Source organism: Lagopus leucura, unplaced genomic scaffold (assembly GCF_019238085.1).
Source record: "Lagopus leucura isolate 7727_CA_CO unplaced genomic scaffold, USGS_WTPT01 Super-Scaffold_100008, whole genome shotgun sequence".
Classification (NCBI taxonomy): Eukaryota; Metazoa; Chordata; class Aves; order Galliformes; family Phasianidae; genus Lagopus; species Lagopus leucura.
In genome coordinates this window covers 11,445,233-11,471,557 of record NW_024962265.1, presented here as the reverse complement: position 1 = coordinate 11,471,557, position 26,325 = coordinate 11,445,233, and the positions used below count along the sequence as shown (strand labels likewise).

Here is a 26,325-nt window from a genome sequence, read left to right as displayed (position 1 = left end):
AATAAATGATTTGAATTGGGAGACCATTAACAGTGTCGTTTATAGACTGCCATTTCCTAATGGGAAATATTTAATGCTAAAATTGCTCGCTAGTACCAGTGGTGAGTTTCACTACAGACTGCCCTGCATGAGAGCATGGCTCTGGCCACGTATAGGTGATTAAACACGATGGTACTTTTGGTGCAAAGCTATAGCAACACATCCTCCTGGTGCAGCACTTAAAAAAGCATTGCACTGTGTAAATGGGTGATTGTGTGAAAACGAAGCCAGCATCCTGTTTGTACAGTCTTATAGCATACATAATAAGCTTCCCTTCCTGTATTCATAGAAAAAAAATGTTCTGTGTCTGGTAAGGTAAGGCAGTGTGACCATCCAGTGAAAAATGTGTGCATATTTAAAAATAAAATAAAATAAAAATAACAGCAACCTTGGTAATTGTATTTTTTGCTCTTTAGTGGTGAAGATAACTTCCAGACATTAAATGTACATCAGGCCAGGACATGCTTGGAATTGAGGGAAAATAGTAGGCAAGTAAAAAGAGAATTCAGTCAAGGATATAACGAAGTGATGAACTGACGTATTTCAGAGATACTGACGGTACTGCGGAGGTAAATAGGAGCGTATTGAGTTTGATGGGAGGATCTTGTAGGGCACGTCAGGGAATCACTGGAGCTAGTTTGAGAAAGCAGATGCAGAAGAGAATCCTATTCTCGCATTTCATGGCTGAGTCCTTTAGATGTTGTGGGGTCACTGAAGTACTCACTGCTTTTAAATCTCCAGAACTGAGTCCTGAAGTGGTGAACTCACTGGATCTTGCTGATTGTGTGCATTTTCCAGCTGTGTTCCTTGTGGCCTATTCCAAGAGGAGTGACAGTCACAGAATAGACAATATTTACTTTAAAGATCTGATTTTTATTTTTTTTTTTCCTTTCCCTGTTAACATAACAGATTCCTGCTAGTGTGGTTCTGGAATTTAATGTCAACAGGCAGCAACTGAGAACATAAAATGCTCTCTTCATAGGAATTCATCTCACTGCTTTTATATGCTGGTACTGAAGATTTGTTTGGAGAGATCACAACTCTTCACTTCCTGTGTTAGGCCAGCTTAATGTGTATACAAGTGTCATACTGAGTGGAAAGTACATCAAACCTTTAGGCTTGTGAACTGGGCTCGAGAAGAAACAACTGTGTTGGGGAACTTTGCTGGTGCAAAGTGTGTATGTTACAGTACGTGTCCTTCAAAAACCTCCATAGGCATTTGCAAGCTAGAAGAAATGCTTGCACCTGTGGGCTTCCTTCTGCATTTGTCTGCTGCTGTCTCTTGATTTGTCTTGAGCTTGTTGGATCTCTTCTGAGCACTGCATAAACACAGTACCCTTTTAGGAATTCTACAATTGTCAGCTAGTAGTTGAATTATCCCCCTCAAGTGTGTAGTTTTCCACTGGGCTTAGTACTTGTTTCAGATCTTATGCAAATTGCAACATGTGTATTTGATTGAGCACATATCAACAGCGATCCATCTTGGATATTTTATTTCCAGTCTGCTTCTGAATGCTTCTTTTCTCCGTTCCCCTTTACTACTATTATCCTTAGCACTGTATTTCTGGAATGGCTTCTTGATTTTTAAACCATCAGTTTTTTACTTCTTTGGGAATGCTGAGTGGAAGGAGGGAGTGGAAAATTGTGTGAACAATGTGCCTGTCCTCATCTTTATCTTCCTATAGTTGAGAAACTTCAGAACAAGCTTTAGGTTTATACAAATTATTATGGGTTGAATGAACTGAAGGCAGGTGACTGTAGTGTAGATGTGTCTGTACTTGGCATTTCAAAGTCAGGAGGCAGTAATGCTGCACATCTCATCCTATTGCTTGTCATGCCCTTACTGTCTCTTAAGGACAAATGTGTATTCCTGTCTGGACTCATTAGCATTAATAGCCATTCTTGTTGCTCACTGGAATACTGATGTGCAATGCTAGGAGCAGAATGAGGGGAAGGAAGCCTTTGAGGGAAGGCACCATGCAATGATTAAAGGTGCCAAAGCTTTAGGAAAATGCTGCTGTTCCTACAAGTGAAACTAAAGCAGATGTTGCTGCAAGGCTCAGCTTAACTGACTGTTGGAATTAAATTGAGGTATATTAAAGCTATTGATTTTGTTTGGAATGCTGCCATGTCCATTGAGGGAAAGAAAGATTGAGAAACTGGGTATGTGTCGTACTTGGTTAAAATAGTGTCTTTTATTGAGTGCTGGATGCCATTATATTTGGAAAGGAACATGTCTCACCCCAGTGTAAACTGCACACAGTTCCTGGCCTATTTCCTTGCTAGAAGTGTTGTAGTAGGCAATGAGAGCTTCAGAATTTTAGAAGTTGATTTTTTTGCTGACATAAGACATACCTGTTTCCACACTGAAAAGCAAGTCAAATAATTTTTGTGGATGTAAATAGCAGTACAACGTGTTCCACTGAAGTTATTCAGTACTGTGCCTCACTTTCCTAGTTCTTTTTTAATGTTACATGAAAATCCAAACTCACTTCACTTCTGCTGTCTCCTACCTTACTCTAACATTTCAGACTTTGTTCTCTCTTATCTACCTTTTCCCTGTGTAGCTTTGATAGATCTGTTCCAAGGAAGTAACTTCATAATGCAACTTTCCTCTCTTCTGTGCTTCATCTGCTTGTTTTGTCACCCTGAAGAGCCATGACCAGTGCTTTTCCATTACCTTAAAGTAGTTGTGTCAATTCTCTACTTTGAAGGCTGTACTTGGTAAGATGCTATAAACTATACCCCTTCTTGAGAGAGGTAAAAAAACTATTTTGATGGAGACTCACAGAATCACAGAATGGCCAGGGTTGGAAGAGACCTCAGGGATCATGAATCTCCAACCCCCCTGCACATGCAGGGCCACCAACCTCCCCATTTAATACCAGACCAGGCTGTCCAGGGCCGCATCTAATCTGGCCTTAAACACCTCCAGGGACAGGGCATCCACAACTTCTCTGTGCAGCCTGTTCCAGCACCTCACCACTCTCTCTGGAAAGAATTTCCTGCTGACATCCAACCTAAATCTTCCCTCCCTCAACTTCAAACCATTTCCCCTTGTCCTGCAGTTATCAACCCTTTCAAAGAGTTGAAGAGAAATAAGCAGTAAGAAGTTTCAGGAGGAAGATGCTCAAAAGCAGGAGGTTCCCTGTGGGGATGACGTGGTGTCAGGAGGGTGCACACAGGTTAGTTGGCTGCGATCCCTCTGGCTGCAGGGAGGGCACTTCGTGTAACGCTGAGTGAAACAGGCAGCAAAAATGAACAAGCTGTGTTTGTGCCAGGAATTGTCACCGGGATTTTACCATCAAATAAGGCATAGCTCCGGTTTCTGCAGACAATGAGCTTTGTAATGCTGATCTCCCCGTGTCTCTTCTGATTTGTTGGCAGTCAGAGCTTCTCACCGAGTCACCTTGCTAATTCTATCTTTATCTTCTGTTTCTCCAGTATGAGAATGTGGATTTTACCACAGCTGTAGCACAGTCTCAGAGTTTGTTGAAGTGTGTCTGTAAACAGAGAAGAGGCATTTAGTATTGAGCAACTTTCCTGCTCTTAGATGGGCAACTGTGGGCTGCAGCCAGTGTCGGGAACGAGTTACTGTAAGGGCAGCCTTTGGTCTAATATGGGGAAGGAATTGCAATAAAGGAGATTAGTGGCTTAGGAAAAGAAGATGAAAGAAAAGAGAACTGAAAGAGAAGTCTAAGAAAATATTTAAATTGTCTGGGGCGACTGTGAAGTGATTGATATGAAAACAATAAATTGACTGTATAAGAAGCTGTTGTTCCTTGTGTTAACTGTTGCTTCCCAGACAGTAAAAGCAGTCAGACTGCCCTTTGTCTGCAGCTGGTGGGGATGGAGCTCCATTCTAATGGCAGTTCATTGATTGTGAAGGGGGTTGGCAGTCTTGAAGAAGCAGCATGGCTCACTGCAAGCTTTAACACCTCCAGAACTGCAGAAGTAAAATATACCTATGTCCACATTTTAGAATCATATCGATAACCAAAAACTGTTCTTCCCTGGATGCCATGTGTTAGCTCCCCTAATCTACCATGGAGAATGGCAGATGAGTGCACACTGGACACTTCCAGCTGTAGCCAGATGAAACTTGGCCTAAGTCTGAACTGAGCCATAAGAATTGAACACAAAATATTTACTTTCTTTCAGGTGTTACAGCTGTAATTTGCCTATGAAATGTAAAGGCCTAGAGTCTGCTTTTGCGATCTTATATTTTTGATAATGTCTAAAGAAACTGAAGAGTTGTATCAAATCCCATTAATCCATTAGTGTTTGTGATTCACAGGGTTTTCATAGTGTTTAAATACTTAATACAGAATTATTAATTCTAACTTACTAATTATTAAACCAGAAAGGAAATAGATGCGGATACAGCATAAATAAAACTTGTAGAAAATGTTGTTGGACTTGGGACTTGGTTGGGATGCTCTCCTTATTGCTGTTATTGCTTTAGTGGGCCACTTGTTCATTTAAATTATCAAAGTAATTAACTTTGGACAAAGACAGAACAGCAAGAAGAGTGTTCTTATTGTATATATGTGCACAAGGGTAGAAAAGCCTGACATTATTTCCTTACTGAGCACAGTTGAGTGGTTTCTTTGTACTCTCAGCCTATGAGCCAAGAGGTAAAACTATTGAAGACTTGCTCAGGCAAATGTGAGTTTGTAGGAGATGTGGTTTCTTAAAAACATGAAGGAATGAACAGCTGAAGTGATCTGAAGACTGTCCTGATGGCAGCCATGATACTTGGGTCAGAGCAGGAACATGGAGGAGATGGTATAAAGCAGCCAGGAAAGCACAATGTCACATAATGCAGCAGATGTATTCTTAACTGGGGAGAAAGATGATTTAGATGAATTTTAGGACCTTAAGGTATTATAGGGTTTCTTTCAGAATATTAAAAAATGTCCTAATATGTTTCAGCCTAATGCCTTATTTCTTTATTCTGACTAGTGGATAATGAGAGAGACAAAAAGGAAAAAAATCATCCTCCCCATTTCTCTCAGGGCACGTTGAGTTCCTGCACTGATACTGCTTCACAGCCCATCCTTGCCTTACTTATAAATGCTTTACTCTTTTACTGCTGTATAATTTCTTTTTGTTCTACTTCCTCTTTTTTTTTTTTTTTTTAGTTCCCATTTTAAAGGAAAAAGTTGTGGTGAATGTGCTTTGCCTGTCTGGCAAGGACGTATCAGTGCCAGTGGTTCTTCTGGCTGTGACTTCAGCCAGGTGCTGCACCTGCTTGAGCCCAGACCCGGATGGCTTTCCTGCTGGGAGACTGAGTGAGAGGTGTGTCTGGGAAACTGCTGTGATTCCTTTAAAAAGAGAGAAATCTGTATTTTGTGATTCACTGGGTACTTTCTAATTTGGCACGTTTATGGTTCTAAAATGAATTTCTTGTTTTCTAAGCTTCATAGCCTTCCCTGTCTCCTTCATGAGAACTACCATGTTTCTTGTGCTTGCTGTCAGTGTTGTGATTGGTTCCTTAATAACAGAGATCTTATGCAGTCCCAGCTATGCTCATGTATGTTACAGAATCTCAGCTTGACTTCCCTTCAGACCTTAACCAACCTTGCTTGCCTCTGCTTTTGTACTGAAGCTGCTTCCCCTTTGGCCTGTCAGTCCCTTGTCAGTTCCCCTGTTGCCATTAGTTTCCCAATCAATCCAGAGTAGAAGATTCCTTTTATATTGGTGTTCTCCTGGGCTCACACATACAGTTTTTATGAGTATCTAGGTTTAGTTCAAACTCATAGAAGCACTCACCCACCCTTTCTTCCTGCAGCAGGCACATGTGTCTGAACTTTGACTTCTGCTCTCTCCCTCTGTAGGTGTGGTGTTTCTATGTCTATTACAGAGAATTTCACTCTGCTATGAGCATTTAATCTATTGTTTCTGAGCCTAAGCCTTTAGGCCTGGCTTCATTTAGGCTTAGAGAAGTACTATTCTTTTCTTTTTTTTTTTTTTTTTGTCCAAAAGTATTCTGTGTGTTGGTTTAGCTTTCGTGAACTTCGGTTACTTTTTTTTTTTTGTTAAGAGCTGGGAAGCAGAAGTGCAGCCTTTCTATCGCCAATTCTGAGTGCCTTCATATCTTTTGATATGTACATTTTCTCCATTGTGTTCTCTGAAGCAGCTCATGATCTTCAAACTCTCCCCATAATCCTAGGGGTTGGAAGGGACCACTGGAGATATCTAGTCCAACCTGTGCTAAAGCAGGTTCCTGAGACAGTAGATCACACAGGAAAATGTCCAAGTAGGTCTCGAATATCTCCATGGAGAAGACTCCACAACCTCGCTGGTCATGTATTTCAGTGCTCTGGCACCCTTACAGTCAGGAGTTTTTTCATTACATTTGTGTGGAACTTACTGAGTTGCAGGTTTTGCCCATTGCATCTTGTTCTGTTACTGCACATCACTGAAAAGAGCCTGGCCTCATCCACTTGCCTCCTGCCCGTTAGCTATTTGTAAGCATTGATGAGATCTGTCTCCACCCCCAGCCTTCTCTTCTCCAGGCTGAACAGCCCCAGGTCTCTCAGCCTTTCCCCATAAGAGAGATGCCCCAGGCCCCCATTTGTTCTTTGTGGCCCTCCACAGATACATCCTTTGGAAAGTAACAATTTTGAGTCTGTCTTGATGGTTTTGAGACTTAGGTTTTGCAGCAAGGAGCTCTGCAGAGACAATTCTCAGTAAATGGTTCAGTTTCAGTGTGTACTATTCCAATAATCTGATTGAGTTGATGGAACAAAACTGATTCATAGGAGTAAGTGCTTTTTTGGCTGAACCTTGGGACCAGGGCTGTGTTATTGTTCTGTGTGACAGCCACAAATATTACTTTTGCTGCTGCTGCTTCAGTGGGGGCACAGGTCACCGTAGGGGATGCTTTGTAAGGATTTCCTCTTAACAATTGAGCTGATGAGCAGGAACTGTAGGTCACCTTCTTTTCGTTGGCTTCCAGTGTTTCCTCTGCCCAAGAGAACACTGACATCTAGTGGATGGGTTCCATATGCACTCTGCAAGCAAACTGCTGTTCTATGGCTATCTCTGGTCTGTGAGGCTCTTGCCGAAATTTGTTCAGATTCTTAGGATTTTTCTCAAAGGGGAAGAAAAAAAAACAACCCAAAACAATCGAGAAAGCAACCTGGCCAATGTCAAGTAACTTCTCTTGGGGTTTGAGATTTAAGGGTCGCATTGTCAAACCAGTTGTTGCTTGTTGGGAGCGTTTTGTTCAGTCCTGTTGAGTGCATGTGAGCCTCAGATGTTTGCAATACAATGATTTAAGATACTGCTTTCCTCAGTCGCCCTCCCAGCCTATGAGGAGCAGCTGCTCCCTGCACTGCGAGAGAAGAGGCGGATGGGGCAGTTTGCACCTCTGAGACAAAGAGCTCCTCTAAGCTGCCTTCAGGTCTGGGCCTCTCCTTCTGATGAAGCTCAAAGCCCGGTGATGCGCAGGAATGTTTTCTGCAGCTTGTCCCACACATCTGGTGGCTCAGCTGGGATCTGGTTGGCAGGGCAAGTTTTAGCAAAAGCACAATTTCTCCTGAAACGTTTCTAAGCAGAGGACAGCACGTAGCTTTTATTTTAACGTTAATATTGCTTAAAGATAACAGAAATTTCAGGTGAATTAATGAGATCCTACTTCTTTAACGAAGAAAATAAACACTGCTAGAAAATGAATAGTTGAATGGCCAGGTGTGATACCTTAAGGGTGTTGCTATTGAGCCGTTGTCTGTGAGCAGCTAGCATTCCTGCTGTGGGTTACTGTTTCATCTCTGAGGGTTAAAGTCATTCTCCACAAGCACTTGTTAAGCGGTGACATACTGTTGGGAGGCTTGTTTACCCTGCAGCCACTTTCTAAATGAGGTTAAAATGAGGCAGTTCCAAGGTATCTAAAATCGAAAAGAATTGTCAGAGAAAACATGGCAGTGCTTAAAATGGGAGCGTTAGACTGAAATGAATTGATGACAGTATCTAAAAATGAAAATGCTGCTTCCTCTTCCTGAGAAAATGTTACATTTTGTGCTGATGAGTGCTAAGGTTGTTTTATTAATTGCTTACGTTCTTTGGTTACTGCCATAGCTCGTTCATCGCTGGATGTCCCGTGCCCCATTTCTTTGTGTGACAGCTAAAGCAGTTACAAACTGTCACTCAGCTCATTTGGTTCTTAGTCACACGGCCACCATCACTGTTAGTGATCAGTGTCTTCAAACCTTACTGTACTTCTATTAATCTCAAGTCTAAGTAAAAAGTCTCAATAGTCATTGCTTCATTGCTTCTTGTAATATTTTCATCTGCTTTATTGATTGCTTTCTAGCTTTGTCATCAGAAAGTCTATTAGCATAATCTGCTTTTAGTGATAAGTCATTAATGAATATGTCTGACAGGACTAACACAGAGCTGTGTGTGTTGTTGTGTTTTTGTGATGGTTTTTTATTGTTAAGAAACTCTACTGGTGAAATCCTTTCCATCAAATGGTTTGTTTGGGATTTTTTTTCCACTGTTTCTCTTAAAAACCCCGGTCTGGCCTGAATTCTTATGAAAATTCACACGCTCTTTGCAATTGGCACTGAGTCAAACACTTCTTCAGGGCTCGGATGAGAACAGCTTCCTTTCCCAAGAAAGGAAATGGGCTCTTCTTGCTATGTCACTTACTCCAGAGATGAGAATTGCAGATAAGAATCTTGAGGTTAGATCTGAAAGTATTCCTGTACATTTCTGAAATTCCTGGAAGTAAACCTGTCATCCAGAACTGGGTGTGTTGAATAAAGTTGTTTGTATCCCAAATAGAGGCTTTGGCTGTTGTTTACCAAACAAGCAGTCTTGTTCTACCTTCTGGATTGTAAACATGCAGCTCTGGAAAGCAATAACAATTGAGGTTTACTTGAAAAACATGATCAGCACCTTGACTGACAAGGTGCTTGCCTGAACCAGATTTATTTTACTTGTTGCTTTGAGTAGCTTTATGGTTTTTGAAATTTGGTGCTGTAGAAGGGCAGTGTTTAACAGAGGAGCAGATTGAGAGGCTGCCTGCAGAGTATGGGCATGGAGGGAGGCTTTGTAGATTTCTTTGCAATTGAGTGTATGCCTCATGAGGTCTGCAACATAGAAGAATTTCTGAGATATCCTGTTAATTAATTAATTAATCCTGGGCTCCATCAGAAGAGGGGTGGCCAGCAGGGACAGGGAGGTGATTGTCCCTCTCTATTCTGCTCTTGTGAGGCCCCATCTGGAGTACTGTGTCCAGGTCTGGAGTCCCCAACACAAGACGGAGCTGCTGGAGAGGGTCCAGAGGAGAGCCACTAGGATGATCAGGGAACTGGAGCACCTCCCCTATGAGGACAGGCTGAGGGAGCTGGGCTTGTTCAGCCTGGAGAAAAGGCTGCAGGGTGACCTCACTGCAGCCTTTCAGTACCTAAAGGGAGCCCATAAACAGGACGGGAATCAACACTTTGAAAGGGTAGATAACAGCAGGATAAGGGGAAATGGTTTGAAGTTGAGGGAAGGAAGATTTAGGTTGGATGTCAGGGGGAAGTTCTTTACAGAGAGTGGTGAGGTGCTGGCACAGGCTGCCCAGAGAGGTTGTGGATGCCTGCTTTTGTCTGAGTAGTTTCTTTATGGCTTTCTGCTCTGAGAATGGTCTTGGCTCCTACATTCTCTGTTCTTTCTGCATAGTCTGATGGAAAGGTGAGCTCTTTCAAACAGGGATGCATTTCTTAACCAGAAATAGACAGGTGGAACAGATTTCCACAACTAGCATTGCAAAGTTTCTTTGCCTATTTATAAGTATCCTGGTGGTGATTGCTAGGGCTATTGCAGTTGAAGTCTTAGTACAAGTTTGTATCTTTCATGAGACTACTTCTTTCTGGCTCTTAAAATGCTATTGAACTCCATCATAAATAGCCTCTTTATAACTAGCACATTCCTTGGCTTCCAGACACAGCCTTGAAGAAGGAGTGAAAATAGTTCTAAGCGTGTTTTCTGCAGTTAATAGAAATGTATTTTCTACTTGATACCTTTATTTCCCCCTCCGTCTTCCCTCTTTTTTTTTTTTTTTTTTTTTTGCTTTTCGTGTCAACTACACACTTAAATAAACTCAGCTGTAGTATATATGTTACTGCATGGATGTACTGATATCAGAAGGGTGGTTTTGTGCTTAAGTCTGGAAATGTAATGACTTTTTTTTATTTATGGGAGCACTCCTTAAAACCTTGTGGCTGCTGTATTTGCCAATTACAAACTAACATAACTAGTGAAGGGTATCCTCATCTTGCCTGCTGAATAACAGGGGTTCTACACTTCCAAAAGTCTCTGCACATAGTGTATTTCTATATAAGTTCACGCCTGCTTCTGGGAAAAAGAGAAATTTATTGTTAGACTTCTGGTGAGAGAGGAAACCAATGCCCTTTTATTGCTCACATATCCAACGTCAGCATGTTTCACACTGAGCTCATGTCATCACATAATAATTCAACTGTGATTGAAGTTGAGTCACAGTTACTAAAGAAAGTCACGTAAATGAAAGGAGTAGCAAGTTTGAGTTCCACAGATGTTTCAGGAAGGTAATTTGGCCTCCAAGCTGGATTTTAGTTGCAATGCTTCTTGAACATACACAGCTATGCTTTTATTAGAGGATTTGTTAGGCTCCTGCTTTTCAGCATCAAGTAGTTCTCTGTGAGCCTTGCTGGGCGGTGCCTCTGTTTCAGCTCCATGGGCAAGAAGTAACTGATAAGAGCCATAGCAGCCACAGCTGACTTTGCTGCGGGGGCAAGCGGGGACAGGACGTAATACAGCTCAGCAGTGTGGTAAAGGCAGTGTGCAGTTGGAGTCTGACTATTATGTGAACCCTGTCCAAATATTTGACTGATGATCTCTGGAATTTGATGCCTCATTCTGCATACAGTGAAGCCAACAGCAAGGGAGTGGTGAAGGATGTTGGGAAGAAGTTTTAACAGCAACAGATTCTTTAACTATGTTAATTCTCCCTGAAAAAGTTGACGAACTAAATGTTTTTCAAAGAAGGGGGCTGAGGTGATATCTACTTAGTTCCTAACGTTTCTAATTTGTCTGGGCTGTACAGTATCTGTATTGTCTGTTTCAGCTCCTGCTTTCAGCATGCTTTTTGCTGGTTGGGGTTGTAATGTGCAGTAAGGCAGAAGCTCTGAAATGAAGGAGCTGTGGAGTTGCTGCCAGTGGTCACTGGCTCTGCCCCTCGTACAGCTCTGAAGCTTGGGTTGATTTCAGATGCCTGACTGAGCTGGAGTGAAACCTCCTGCCTGTGGGGTGTTCTCTGAGGAGAAAATCTCAAGTCATGCTTAGGCACTTCCTTCTGTGCTTCCATGGCTTGTTTGTGGTAATGCTGCTACTCTGGCATGTGTTTTTATTCCATCATGCCCCTCATGTTTTGACTTCCCCATCAAACTTTAAGTGTGCTGTAGGAGAGGTAGGTAGGACAAGTCTCTGCTTTGATTTCTGTTTCTGCTGAAGGGCCCGCTCCAATTAGCGTCACTCAAGTGGTGACTCAGTTCAGGTATGATACTGACAGTGTCAGCATCACATTCAGGACTGTCAGCATTTGACTTCAGAGCTAGGTCTGTCTGGGTGATGGTCTGTGCTGTGCTTTCCTCTCCTGGCTGAGGGAAGAAGAAAGGGAGTCTTTGAAGACAATTCTTACCTCTGTCTGTAATCAGTTTGGAGTTTAGAAATGAGCAAAAATGCTCCAGCTCTGGTGGAATGGAGTGGAAAGCTCATCCTACTTCTCTGAGTTGCTTTGGGCCCAGCTTCTCAGCAGACCTCCTCTCTGGTGCTGCAGGTTTTTCTCCTTGCTGTTGGTGACTGAGATGAGGATACTGTTCAAACTGCTGTGTACATCTGTATATATGGGTACATCTCTGCCTAACATCAGTGAAACTACTTGTGGTTATGCCATATGAGCAGCTGAAATCATTGGGACGTAACAAGACTGAGCAGTCTTCCTCTTGGTTCTGGATGCCGTTCAGCAAGATGCTTGCATCATGATTCAGGGTTTTGGGTACATTCCCAGCTGACCTGTGGTTGTGCTGCTGAATCCAGCAGTGGTTCTGTGGGCTCTGTAAATGCCTGTGCTGAGTGCACATGCAGATGACATCTTGCAGAACAGCTACAATAAAGCAGCCTGTCCTCCTCCTCCCACCCCCAGTGTGCCTGAACCTTTTCTGTAGGAAGCTGCTGAAGGTGGGAGGGTTATTCCTCTTTGTACCCTTGTTGTGCTGTGGTACAGGGCTTCCTGCTGCTAAGGAAGTATGCATGTAATGAGAACCGAGCAGTCAGCCAATTCTTTGTGCCAGCTATTTACAGGCATCTTATGATAAGACCTTAAATTCCTAGTCAGAACTGAATGCGGATTCAACTGAAATGAGACTTAAATGTGTCTGTCAGTTTCTTGAACAAATCAGCTGAACTATTGGAATGCTGGCGGTAAAATTGTGTAGCACTGATAGAGTTGGCATCTACAGTCTCCTGAAGAAAAGGTTGCAAAAAAGGTTTGGAGGTGGGAAAACTTTTTTTTCTTCTTTAGTGCAAGATATGCGTTGTATTTGGTAGGTTGACATGCATAGCTACGTGGCAAGTTTTAAGAGTTCTCACAAAAGAAGTTGTCGTCATTTGTTTGCATTAACATGAATATTAGTTCTTTTGAAAGCTTGCAGAAGGTTGTATGGAGGACAACTCAAGCCCTTACTGTCCTGACTTGAAAGCTGAACTGCTTGTGAAAAAGGAATTGGTGAGAAGATTGGTATGACATACCAATCTTCATACGAAGATTGGCATATGTTGTATGTTACAGTTAGCTCAGTTTTGAACTGTATTTAATTGCTGTTTTTTTCACTAAGAAGCCCTTGGCTCTTTTTGCAGCCCTGCTGATTGATCCCACTGTAACAATTAACTGGAGTGCTGTAAAAATGTTCTTACAAATTGTTCACTGTAGCTTTCTGTAGGAACGTTACCTTTGCAATCACACAGCAAGGTAAGATGGATAAAAGCTGCATGCGTTCGAAGGAAGACTTGAGAAGAAATTCAAGGTTAGATGAGAATTTTTAATACACTTATTCTGTCAGTGCACGCATAAAAATACTGGAACCTAAATGCTAAATGAGTAAGAGGATAGCAGCAAATCCAGTCAACCTGGAAGTTATGCTCCTAAGCAGGAAGGTTCTTGGGGTATGAGTTCTGTTTCCTGGGTCTTCGTGTTTTGTTTCCTTATTCTGTTTGTGTTTGTTTTCAAGAACTGAAAATGTTGTGGCCTGTTAGACAAACATGAGGTTACTTCCGTTAGGAATTATTGCTGTTAGGAATTATTGCTGAGCTCCTTTCGTACTGTTAAACAGCATGTTATTTGTGGGATGTGCTAATTATAAATGCCTTTTCTGTTTTTGCACTGAGATGTGTTTCCTAGACTTCAAACCAAAAGTCAGACTGCTTCCGCATGACATATTTTCACATTAATGGAGATGTTCACATTAATGAAATCACAGAATTACAGGGGTTGGAAGGGACCTCATGAGATGATTGAGTCCAACTGCCTGCTAAAGCAGGTTCCCTACAATAGGTAGCAGAGTTAGACATCCAGCTGGGTCTTGAATATCTTCATAGAAAGAGTCTCCACAACCTCTCTGGGCAGCCTCCTCCAGTGCTCCATCATCTTTATCATAAAGAAGTTCTTCTGCATGTTTGTATGGAACTTACTATGTTCCAGTTCCAGGCCATTGCTCCTTGCTGGCCATGCTTTTATAATGCATCCTAGGCTAACTCCTTGGCCAGTTCATCACTCACTGTGATTGCTGATGTTCTGCCGGCTGTGTTGTCCTGCACATTTTCACTTGACGCATTTGTAGCAATAGATCATGCTAACGCAACTGCTCCATTCAGGGATAGAAAAATTACAACTTCAATTTGAATGTGCAAATTAAAATGCTGTGGAGCTTCTAAAAACATCTGAAGTCATATGTTAGTAACTTAATACGGGATAGTGAAGTTTTGGTAGTTCAGTGTTTTGCTTTATCTCCTTTAAGCAGGGGGTTTCCTTGTGTGTGCTGTCTGCCTTGGCTAATGCTTCTTTACTGAATTTAAATCTCTAAATGCTGCAATAAGGTGAACTCTGAGAAAACAGCCGGCCAAGTTCAGATAACACAATGCAATATGCCACCTAATATTGGAACAGTGTGGATCCCAGTTTGCTACCTAATTGTAGAGGGACTTCTCTTTTATAGGGTTCGCACAAGCTTCCTTGAACACAGTGGAGGTTTTCAAATGAGCTGTCTTCCTGCAGTGAAATACAGAAGATGGAACTCTCAGTGGAATCTCTACATCACTCCTGCCTATTAATCACTTCAGCAGTCCTTTGGAGGAGTGCCCAGAGCTCGAGTGTCAGTGGGTTTTGCCAGAAGGGAGAGCTGAGGTAGTACGGGCTCCCTCAGAAGTTTGGTTCTTCCGATCAGTTCAGCTTGCAATCTGTCTTAGCTGGCTGAAGCCACAACGCAGTCCTATTTCAGGGCTTTGTTTCTGAGAAATGGGTTCAGTCTGAACTATTTCTTACAGCCAAAGCCATGCGGAAGTGTTGAGATGCAGTGAAGCTTTTTTAATAGAATTGGATCATTTTCCTGTCATTGTTTATACTTAGTGTTTGGGAAAGCTTTTTCCTTGCAGCACGAAGTCTAGAAATTCTTAAAAATAGTTCTTTGCAAGCTGACAGGAATAACTGGGAAAAGACTGACATTTGCCACAGGCATGGGCTGTTTTTCAAATGCTCCCAAGGCTCAGTGGGAAAAGGCATAATCCCAGAAATGCCCCGTGCTTCCTGTGCTGGCAGTGATAAAAGGCAACCAGGTCTCTGCATGTGTTCCTTCCTGTGCAGCCCGGAGCTGCAGAGGTACCCATGGCTCCTCTGAGAATCCATGCTACAGCTGAGCTCATTCACATCATCCTGCCCTGGTGTTTCCCAGAGCTCTGGGTGATCAGAAAATGATGTGGGGAAACATCAGTTAGATTTGGAAGGACTGTAGGCTGGAATACTTGCAGAACCAAGATGGTTTTAGGAGAGTTCCTTACAGGTATACTTTCCTCTCTGCAAAAGATGACTGGGAATTCTGCTTTAGTAAAGTGTATTAAATTACTGGGAGGAGAGCACAGCTGAACATCATGCACGTGTTTTTATTCCCCTGCATGCCAGTAAGCACAAAGAAATGTTAAGCTTATGCTGGAAAGAGCTGTCTTAGGAAATGAGTGCATTAATACATCATTTCTTTTCAAGTGTTTCCTGGTGTTGTTTTATGCTTCAACTATTAAAAGAATTATTATAGAAAATTTCCTTCAGTGTTCAGATTTTTTGAGTATTTGATACACTGTAGTGAATTTTGAGAAGCAAAGTACATTCTTGTGTGATCAGTGCTGTCTCCCAACCCCGCTGCCACAGCTGTCCATACGGAACCTATGAAGCCTGTGGCTGTTGCCTGTTATCATGTGGCAAATGGGTTGTGGAAGCCTTGGAGCACTCCAGCAGCTGAGTTTAATGCTGTTATGTGCTGTTCCTTAGGTACAGTCAGAACAGCAATGCTTGCTTCAATCTGCCTTTTATGCTAAGGTTTTGGAAAGTAAGTCTTAGGAGAGTTGCAGAGGGTTTTGAATAAGCAAATTCTTGGTGAATATTTTTCACGTATCCCTTATGGAGGATCCCAAGAAAGAGGCACAAGAGCTTAGATAACTTAAATAAGGTTCAAGCTTTCAAAGTGAGTATAAATATTTTCCACAAACAGCATTTTTCTAGAATTAAGCTGTATGTCTTAACAGAATCATAGAATGGCTTGGGTTGGAAGGGACCCAAGGATCAACAAGTTCCAACCCTCTGCCACAGGCAGGGCCACCAATGTCCAATCTGGTACTAGACTAGGCTTCCCAGAGCCCGTCCAACACATCCTTGAACACCTCCAGGGATGGAGCATCCACAGCCTCTCTGGGCAGCCTGTGCCAGCATCTCACCACCCTCTCTGTGAAGAACTTCCCCCTGACATCCATTCTAAACCTTTTCTCCTTGAGCTTAAAGCCATGCCCCCTGTCCTATTACCTGAGTAAAAAGTTGATTCCCCTCCTTTTTATAATCCCCTTTTAAATACAGGAAGGCTGCAATGAAGTCTCCTCACACACAGCCTTCTCCAGGCTAAACAAGCTTGACTTTGTAGGGAAGTGCTCCAGCCCTCTGATCATGCTTGTGGCTCTCCTCTGGACCCTCTCCAGCAGCTCCCTGTCTTTCTTATGCTGGGGACTCCAGACCTGGATGCAGTACTCCAGATGGGGCCTCACAAGAGCGGAGTAGAGAGGGACAATCACCTCCCTGTCCCTGCTGGCCACCCCTCTTCTAATGGAGCCCAGGACACCATTGGCCTTGCGAGCTGCAGCACACTGCTGGCTCACATTCAGTTTTTCATGTCACGCTTTCTGAAGTGTGAAATAGACACACAGTGTTGACTGTGAAAGTCAGAAATGTTTTTTAAACTGACTGGATGCAGTTCTTTTTCGTGCACTAGGATTCCATGTGTTGGATTTCAAGAGTTGGTTTGTCTCGCTAAAAACACTGAAGTAGAACTTTAATCACATTACAGAATATAAAACCACAGTGGAAGTTGGAATTAGGCTTCTGAAACCCACCTTGTTCCAAGGACTTGCCCCAGCCCTCACGGGGTGTTTGTCACCATCCCAGTAACCACAGCACAGTGAGCAAGCAGAATTAAACTAGAGTATTTTTAATGAGAATGAAAGTTAAGGCCTTGTGAATGTAGTTCTTTGTCACAAATATCTGGTTACTTTTTGTCAACTTTATTCTTAAAGGAAGATGCGAATGAAGGTTTGTGAGGTCCTGGAATAGCTGTTGTGGTGAGTGTGGAAGGGGTGTGGGGCTGGTCTGTGTCCCTGTGTGTGGCTGTGCGTCTCCTGGCAGTTCCACTGCCTTACTTAGCCCAAGTGAGCATTGCTTTGTATTGCAGACAGCTCTGTATGATGAATTAGCATGAAAGTAGACCGTGACAGATCTCGCTGGATATCTTTCATTGATTTAACGTAGTCTGAACAAAATTCTTTCTTTCTCTGCCCTGCCATTACCCTGTTCTGTCACTGAGCACATTCTCCTTGCTCTGGTCACTCCAGGCTGTAGCCTAGGAAGCACTGCATCTCTTGCGCCCTGAAGCAGGCTGTGTGCACACTACAGTGCCTTTGTGCAGAAGCCTCCTTTTGCATGCAGTGTGAATTCTGCTCCTGTGGTCCAGCATTCCTCCTGGTGATTCAAGGCTCAGTTTTCAGAATTCTTTCCTTACTTTTAAGTGAAGACATTCCCTTCAGAAGCATAAAGTAGGTACTATTCTGTGTAGCTCAGAATACTACGCTAAAGAAGTATAAAGATAGTTATTCTTTTTTGGTTGCTCTCATGGCTGTGCTTACTTACCTGCTATTACCCATATCACAAAGCAGCGGACAAATATGCGTGACAACAATGAATCCAAAAGTAATTTAGGAACAGAGATGTGTATTCTGCCACATTTCTTCCCTGGTTTTTGCCTCAGAGCTGGCCTGTGCTAGTCCTGCTTTCCACTCTATTTTGCAGATTTTGTAAGGGAAAAGGATATGATGAATTATCTCATTGGTCTCCAGAGAATGCAAGTTGGTACTGGGCCATTTCTGGTGCTTTCACCTTGCAGTAGATCCATACTATACCCTATACAGTTGTTTTTTTTTTCTTGCCCACCTTTAAAATAGGCATAGCTTTTTGATACCTGTTATTTCTCCTGTACCACTTCCTCAGGTGTCTTTTTTCACAGAAAACAACTTCTGCTTCTATTCATGGTGTTTAGAGGTTTCTTTTCCCTCTAGACTTTACTCTGTTACTTTTTCTAAGCGCAATCAAAGCACTTGTCCCAGAAAAATAAGAGGAGATGAAAAATAAAATATTGAGATGAGGAGCATATTTGTGGCTATGCTTGGGAAGAATCACTTTCTTTTTGTGGGGTTTTGTGTTTTTTGGATTGTAGGCTCATCACTTCTTTCAAACTACTTTTCAGTCTTACAATTGTTGGCTGATATAGCTGAATTATATTTGCTATTTGTAGACTCCCGGTTCAGTGTCCAGTCTTAGCACTACCAACTTGTGTTTTAATTTGACAAAGGTAAGGGCAATGTTAAATAGGGCAGTGAGTCCTGTGTGCATTTTTAAGAGGAAATGTTTTACTCAGAGGGCAGTGAGGAACGGCTGCCCAGAGAAGCTGTGGGTGCCCCATCCCTGGGGGTGTTAAAGGCCGGGTGGGATGGATGGGGCTTGGGGCAATCTGATCCAATGGAGGTGTCCCTGACCCATGACAGAGGACTGGCAGTGGATGGTCTTGTAAGGTCCCTTCCAACCCACACGGTTCTGTGATTCTGTGGTTCACCATTCCCTGGTATTCTTTGTCTGTACCATGTCATAAACTAGAGTTCTCCAATTGTCTACTATATCACAGAAAATCACGGAAACACCAAGGTTGAAAAGACTTACAAGATCATCCAGTCCAACCATCCACCTGTCACCAATAGTTCTCACTAAACCATGTCCCTCAACACAAAATCCAAACGTTCCTTGAACACCTTCAGGGTCAGTGACTCCACCACCTCCCAGGGCAGCCCATTCCAGTGCCTGACCACTCTTTCAGAGAAGTACATATGCAGGTTGTGAATTTGCTTTTGGTGATGCAAAGGTTAGCATGGTCTGCGTGGAATCTTCTTGCCTGGGACTGTTAACAAGTCTGCTCAAGAATCGAATCTATTTGTTGTATAATCTTTTCAGGTAATATATTTAGCACTTTGGTCAGTGTTTGGTCAGACTTTCTGTTCCACCTAACATTGTAAGTTTTACAAGAATAGTGTTAGAAAACAAACAAACAACAAAAGAAAACAATGCACTAATTCCATTAGTCGTCCTGGCATTCAGTGGCTTCATCTGACATAAAAGTTCTCTTTTTATAGAGAATTATAGAGCTTCTATATATGCTTTTTTTAAACAGTCTTTATTTTTGCTCTGTAAACACCACTTTTATGAACTTGCATGTGTATTAGGAGAATCCGTGCAGTTTCTGTCCATCATTTACATGTTTTTCACTGTGTCCAAATTTCATGGAAGGATTTTTCTGTAAGTAGCAGAAATACTAAATTTCTTTCTTTTCTTTCTGTTTTTTCTGGAGGAGTCATTGAAGGGAGTTGAATTACCAACTCATTTTTCCTTTTTGGTTAGGCTGATTGCAGTGATTCTTCCAAGTGTTTTTGTAGTCTTAGAAGAATTCAGGAAGAAAAGTGCCTTTCCAACTGGTTCAAGAGTCCTGTCTGCATGTTGTTGTGCAATCTGTGACAAACACAATGTGCGTTTCTGATTAACAACCAGCCTTCCACAATTCCACAGCCTAAAAGAAAACCATAAATGTTTTGAGAGTTCAGGACTGATTTTCAAGCATCAAAGATGAAGGGGAAGCATGAGCAACCTGTATCCCACTCCCTGCACAGGACCCCCCTCACTGGAAATACTGACTTTTAAAATTCTGTCTTCCTGCTGCCCGTTCTGTGTGCTGCTCCCCTGGCAGTGACAATAGTGACTGTTTAGCAACTACTGGTGGTGGCTGGAAGCCAGCGTTTTCTTTTTGAGGCCATCAGGTTCCTTTTTAAATCTGTGTGTCAATTCAGAATAAGATTAGGTACTTTTCTCCCTTCTCAGTTTAAGGTTGCAAGTACGTAACTTGAGTGGGATGAATGAAGCTGTACTGCTTTTATTTCCTGCACTGCAGGAAGGGATGAGAGAGTTTTTATTAATAGAGGCTTTGCTTATTTCAAATCTAGAAGATTTGCAATAGGTGCAGAGTGAGAAGGTTAGAAGGTTCAACAAACCTTCTGTCACCCACTTCATTAAGAACAGCGTATACCTGAGCAGCAGGGCCTTTGAAAGAAAGACCAGAGAAATCTGGATGAGCTTGAAACTCAGTGGGAGTTGAGTGTTGGGAGCTGATAGCTGCCCAAAGCCAGGTTCTTCCTGCTCAGTTGTCAGTGTGAGCTCAACAGCAAAATAACAGCTGTTCTTAAGCCAGCATGATCTGTGATGTTCCTCCGGGAATCCTGGACAATAACAGATGTTTGTTTCTCACATGTATTCTTGATAATGCACTCCTTATTCCCTAACATGGCAGTGTGTGTTCTCATTAAAATGCAGCTGTGTGACCACAGTCTAGCAGCTTATTCAGAGTTCTGTGTAGAGTCTTTCCAAGTTGGTTGTAAACTGCTGTTGAGCAAAAAGTACCTACCGGGTAATCAGGCTTTAAAAAAACAACAACAAACTGGTGAAAACTGTAAAGATGTAGGGGAAGTTTTTTTGAGTGATCTGTTTATCCATATACATCAATGAAGCTGATACCTAGCCACGTCTTTATTGCCTTAAGGCTTGAAAAGATAACATAAATGTTTTATTTCAGAGATTAAGAAGATTATCCACAAAATACAGAACAGAGAAGATCTATCCAACAGCCACTGGTGAAAAGGAAGAAAATGTGAAGAAGAACAGATACAAGGATATATTACCATGTAAGTCTTATTTGTTTGTTAATAGAGGATAAAGGAAGGATAATAGAGGATAAAGTACTCTTAATGTACTCTAAATTTCGTTATGTAGTTAACAACAACAAACAAAATTAGAGATGCTTTGAAAGATCATTTTCTTGGAGTTTTTATTTTTAACTTGGCAGGCAAAGTGGAGATTTATGTATTTTGCTGGGGGAGTTATCACCCAAATATACAATATTCGCTGGGTCTCAGGCCATATCAAGCTGAGGCTTTCATTTTAACTCTAGGACCTTACTGTGTCCTTAACTGTATGTATCTTTTTCATTTTCGTGATGGAAAATGAACATCAGTGTGAGATCTCACTGAGATTTTAAGGAAGCCCATGTTTGTGGTTTGAAGTAGAATTGATCTTTTCTTGCTGGTTCATACTCTGCAAGCCATGTCTGAGAGCGATCAATGTTGAGTATCTTCTGTTTGTATTTTGCTATGGCCCAAGTAAAATGGTTTCATGTTCAAGCACACAAAATGTGACTCAGAGCAGAATTTAAAATTCTAAAACCAAGTATACAGTTATAACAGATCTTGTGACAGGATTGTGTGTTGCAAGTTCACTTTGTGCATCTCATGATGCCACACATCTCAGCAGTTCTTGCTGTGCTCTCAATATGAGTAACTGTCAGCAAGATTAAAGGCTGGCCTTCTGACAAGTGCCATTTTTCATATCCCAGAAGATTAACGACAAGTCTGTTCCACTTAGCTCTCTCAGAAGTGTTTGAAGGCTTATAATCCATTTGAAGCTGAAAATGTTCTTAGGCATCATTAGCTTTCGGCTTCAAGATATAGTCTGGTAATAAACTCTGCATTTCAGACTGTGGTGTATCTGTGGGTTTTGTTTCTCTAGAGATGGAGTTTTTACCCCTTTCCAGAGCTTGGAGCTATGCTTCCAGCAGTCAGCTTAGGCACAGAGCCACAGGCCCCAGATTGCTTAACAAGGTGGGCATAATGGCTGCTGCTGTGGTGAGAAGGCAGGACATGCACGGCACTGAACTCAAAAGCAGCAAAACAGTGAGATGTTATTGGGCTTTGTTTTAATTTGTGAGGAAAAATGTTAAATGGGAACAGTGAGAGAGAGGAAGTTGTTGTTATGATACCTTTATTCTGCTTATTCCTTGCAGGCTTATTGATAATTAGATAAAAATACAAGAAAAATTCTGTAGCACTGAAGCTGAATCCATGAGTCACAACAGCCATTGTGGCAATAAGAGGCCATAGCTAGAATGAGGGATGAGCTTTTCTTTTAGTACATTGAAAAAATCAAAGCATGAGGCATTAGGATCTGAAAGAATATACAGTGGGGAAAATGAGCAAACCTCAAAGCTGATGATGAGGAAATCGAAGGTAAACATTCAGTTGAAGTGAGAATATCTTTGAATGCCAAAAAGTTCTAGCAGTGAAGTGATGGGAGACCAGCTTGACAGAGAAATAAAATCCAGAAGATGTTTGTGAGGAAGAATGGGTATGGTACTTATTTTGTAAATGCAGAAGGTAGCTTACAAATGCGGCTTAATAGGAGATTAACCCTGTGTATCAGAAATGATTACTACTACCAGAGAGATCAGTTCTTCAGTACTAACTTGATGCGGGCTTCAGAGTAAATGCGGTATGACCATGCGTGCTCTTTTACGAAGCCATCCTTAATGACACTCAAATTAACCGTGGTGTTCACTGATTACTTGAAGACACCAATTTGTAATTCTGAGCAGAGCCTTTAAGCTATGTATAAAGCTCAAGAAAAAAAAAAAAAAAAGGCAAAACCAGTTAATCTCCTGAACCTGGAGCTTGCTTTAGAATTTCCTTTGGAGAATTGTGTTTTGAAGCTAAAATGGGAGAAGAGCTGAGCTGTGGCAGATGAAGGAAGGCTGGAAGTGCTGACATCTGGCAGCTGCTTTAGAATTTTGGATCTACTGTGCTGGAAAGATAGGAGCCCTCATTAGCCTATAGTTTTAATTACTTTAATCCATCACTTAAGAATACTTTTTAGTATTTGTGAGATCACTGTATATTTATGAAGATTTCACACTTTTACACTGTACATATGATAGTGTATTACAGAGTAGTATGTTGTAATGGTTTCTCTGGGTATTTATTTTAGTATTGCCTTTGCATTCATTGAGGTTTGTCCAGTTTTAGGAAGCAACACACAGTGACACAAATGTTTTCTGCATGTTATCAGGCTCTGGAAAGAAATTCCTTGTCTTGGGATTTTTGGAAGAGTTTTCAGTAGAGAATTAACATTCAGCATGTACTTCTTGAGGGCACTTGTATTATCAGTCATGTTTTGCACCAGCAAAACATCCCGACACCCCAAAACCATTCCTATTTCTTCTTTTTGGATGGACTTGTTCTTTGTTTTTTATTTAATTTAGACTCTTAGTACAATTTCAGCTGCCTTATGGCTTAGGAATCAACCCTGGAAGCAGGAAGTATTAGAAACTACTTGGGCAGATACTGTTTCTGCATACACTGTATGTTCTCCAATTCAAATCTATAGGATACTTTCTTCATTCTTCATTTCCAATTTATTGTGGTGCTACATTAAATTGGTTCTTATTGTGGAGACGTTTTGAATGATATGTTGGTGCTTTCTAGGAAACGCTGGTATCAGCCAAAATGTTGGCAGAACAAATCAAGTAGTAAAGGATATTTTTAAAAGATTTCTGGGAATTTTGATCTCCAAAGATGTATTCTTACAGGAAATGTTCTCAGAGATGTTCCTTAATGACCAGTGTTGAAATTTGAAATGTCAAAATCTTGTAAATGAGGGAGTTGGCTGCTTCAGGTTAAGCAGGGAAGGGTTCTGTGCCGCAGCCAAGTGCCCAGCCCTGTGTTTGAGGAGCAGAGGTCAGGCTGTGCTGAAACAAGAAGCCACAGTGCATGCGTAGTACTGTAATAGCTGATGGCCTACTGAGACCTGCCCACAGCTTTAACTAGGCAGGTGGTTGTGCTTTACTCTTTCAGCTTTATGGATACAGTAGGCGTTTGTTTAGTTCTGTCCATCGTGGTCTGTGATAATGTTGTGTGACTGCCACTTGGCTTACTTCTAATCAATTGAATTTCAGGTTTATTTCATTAATGGACCTGTTTCTCTGATGCAGGTTTTTGGGAATGCTTTTTCAAGGGTTAATATGTCCTTCTGATACTCTATTTACAGTGTGTTCCATATTTACTACTATGTATTGATTTACATGTTGTAATTCTTTACATTAAAAAATATATTCTTCTTTCAGTTGATCACAGCCGAGTTAAACTGACCTTAAAAACTCCCCCCCAAGATTCCGACTACATCAATGCAAACTTTATTAAGGTATGAATTATTATCCTTATGGGTTTAAAATTTGGTCGAAGCTTTTATTTCAGATCAGTGCAGCTTTTGTGTTTTACCCTGAGATTAGAATTCAGAGCTGGGAGGAAAAAATGTTTTTTACTCTGGCTTAAATAAAATTTACAAACCTAATGTCATTTATAGGACAATATTGTAACCTGTATTGCTTCAGGTTTAAACATAATATTGAAAAACCTCATTTTAAGGTGACAGACAACCAAACTGGACCTTTATACCATAGCAAAGTTTAGATAGAAATATTTTGAACAATTGATGCTGTTGAAAATGCTGGATATTAAGAGAAGCTGTTTTTAGAACATAAGTGAGGCATTGTGTGTGACAAACTGTGCCTGCTTCTATGCATTCTTAATGTCTGTGGCAGTAGTAGTTGTACCTAACACTCTTAAAACCAAGGCGCTGTAAATGTCTTCAACCTTTTTATATAAACGCTTCAAAATCTTTGGGTTTTGAAATAATTGTATTCCTTGCATTTTTCAAAGGGAGTACTTTAACAGAAAAAGAAATATTCCAAAGATTTCACGGAATCGTAGGGGTTGGAAGGGACCTCCAGAGATCATCGAGTCCAACCCCCCTGCTAAAGCAGGTTCCCTACAGCAGGTCGCACAAGGAGGCATCCAGGCGGGTCATGATGACCATGACATAAGTAATAAACAGTGCAGACTTACACCTTTCAGCAGTGCAGCATACAAAATTGTTAAACTCAATGCTTTCTGTTGCAGTCTCTGCCACTGCAGTAGCTGTTATCTTAGGCCTACTTGAAATCACTGGCAAAATTATGACTAATGTCAACTGGATTCCTATTTCATGTTCACCTTTCCTGTTGGATCAAAATCAGAGTTCTAATTTTACATAATTATAAATGAAAGCTTTTTATTCAGTGCAGATAAATTGTCTTTGTAAACATTAATGGTTCCTTTGTGCTGTCCTAGGGAGTACATGGGCCGAAGGCGTATGTTGCTACCCAGGGACCATTAGCAAATACAGTAATAGATTTCTGGAGGATGATATGGGAATACAATGTGGCTGTAAGTACCTACTTAAAAACAGGAATTGTGTATTACCCTATTTCATGGTACATCGATTGTATTTCTTGTTTGAGCTAGCTATTAACAAGAATTTTGATGGTAATTTAGTAGAGGTTTGTCTCAGAATGCTACTTAAACTACAAAATTAACATCTGTGTGTCATTATTCAATTCAATAATGTAATAAAATGTAGTTATTTGATTATATATGAAATAATGTTTTTTTATGAACAGTTCAGTACTTAATCCCTTCTCCTCCAAGAGACCGTGCCATTTTGACTCTTAATGTGGACAGACAATCGGATGCAGAAGGAGCATTAGAAACAAAAGGAGTGTCTAACTTTTAGTTACGCTAATTCTGGATAACTTGTTTTTCTGAATTTTCTGAGTCTCTTCAAACAGTTATTGTCAGGAGTTAAATTTTAAGTACTATTCAAATTGGATTCAACGAAGAAATTTTTGTTTCTGAATTTTTTTTTTGGTTTGTTTTTTACCAGACCCTTTAAAGATAGCTGCTTACTATTGTAACAAGTAGGTACTTTGTGGTGTTTTTTTGGTGGTGTTATTCAGATTATCATACCTGAAATTTCTTTGCCTAAGCAATCTTGTTTTAGTTTTTGACATAGTTTTTTGCACTGATTTAAAAAAGCAGTCTGTATTGTTATAAACAGATACAGCAGTGTTTTTTCTTATATTTAGCAAATGGTTCTGCATTGTTACAGTAGTACAGTCTGGCTAAATGAGTAAGATACTTATATGGGATTGCAGTGATTTCAAATGATCCAATTAGGTAGGCTTTTAATATTTTATTAGTGTTTTGGCTTGTTTTGTGCAGAATAGAACTCGGACACTATTTTAGTATTAAAAGAATGTGCAGCTATAGATCAGTTCCTTCAGTAGCAGCCAGTTAAGGAGTATCTGTATTGTCTTAGCTAAAAGCAAGCAGTAAAGTATTTGTGATCTTTCTTCTATCTAAAGCTAGCTAACATTTTTCCTTTTCAGATAATTGTAATGGCCTGTCGAGAATTTGAAATGGGAAGGGTAAGTGTACTAAATACAAAACTAAGTGAGCAGTTCCTGTGTAGGACAACATGTCATTACCTGTTAAACTGTGTGTGTGTGAATTCTGTAACTATAAAAGTAATTTGATTGAATGAGAATACACTTATTCCTATGCACAGAAGAAAGGATGAATGTGACTGCTCTTCTTTGTTCATAGTGTTGTGTTATGGTCTAGGAGTTCTGTCAGGATGTGCATTATGTC

The 26,325-nt window shown here is 41.1% G+C and overlaps 1 protein-coding gene across 1 annotated transcript in view; it reads left to right on the top strand.

Annotated features, from left to right (window-relative positions):
- Positions 1 to 26,325, top strand: part of PTPN12 (protein tyrosine phosphatase non-receptor type 12) — a 69,430-nt gene that overhangs the window by 9,958 nt on the left and 33,147 nt on the right. Inside the window, exons 2-5 of the mRNA XM_042872565.1 lie at positions 20,547 to 20,655; positions 23,922 to 23,998; positions 24,967 to 25,062; positions 26,064 to 26,102. Of these exons, the coding sequence (XP_042728499.1) occupies positions 20,547 to 20,655; positions 23,922 to 23,998; positions 24,967 to 25,062; positions 26,064 to 26,102 (321 nt within the window). The remainder of the gene's footprint in view (positions 1 to 20,546; positions 20,656 to 23,921; positions 23,999 to 24,966; positions 25,063 to 26,063; positions 26,103 to 26,325) is intronic.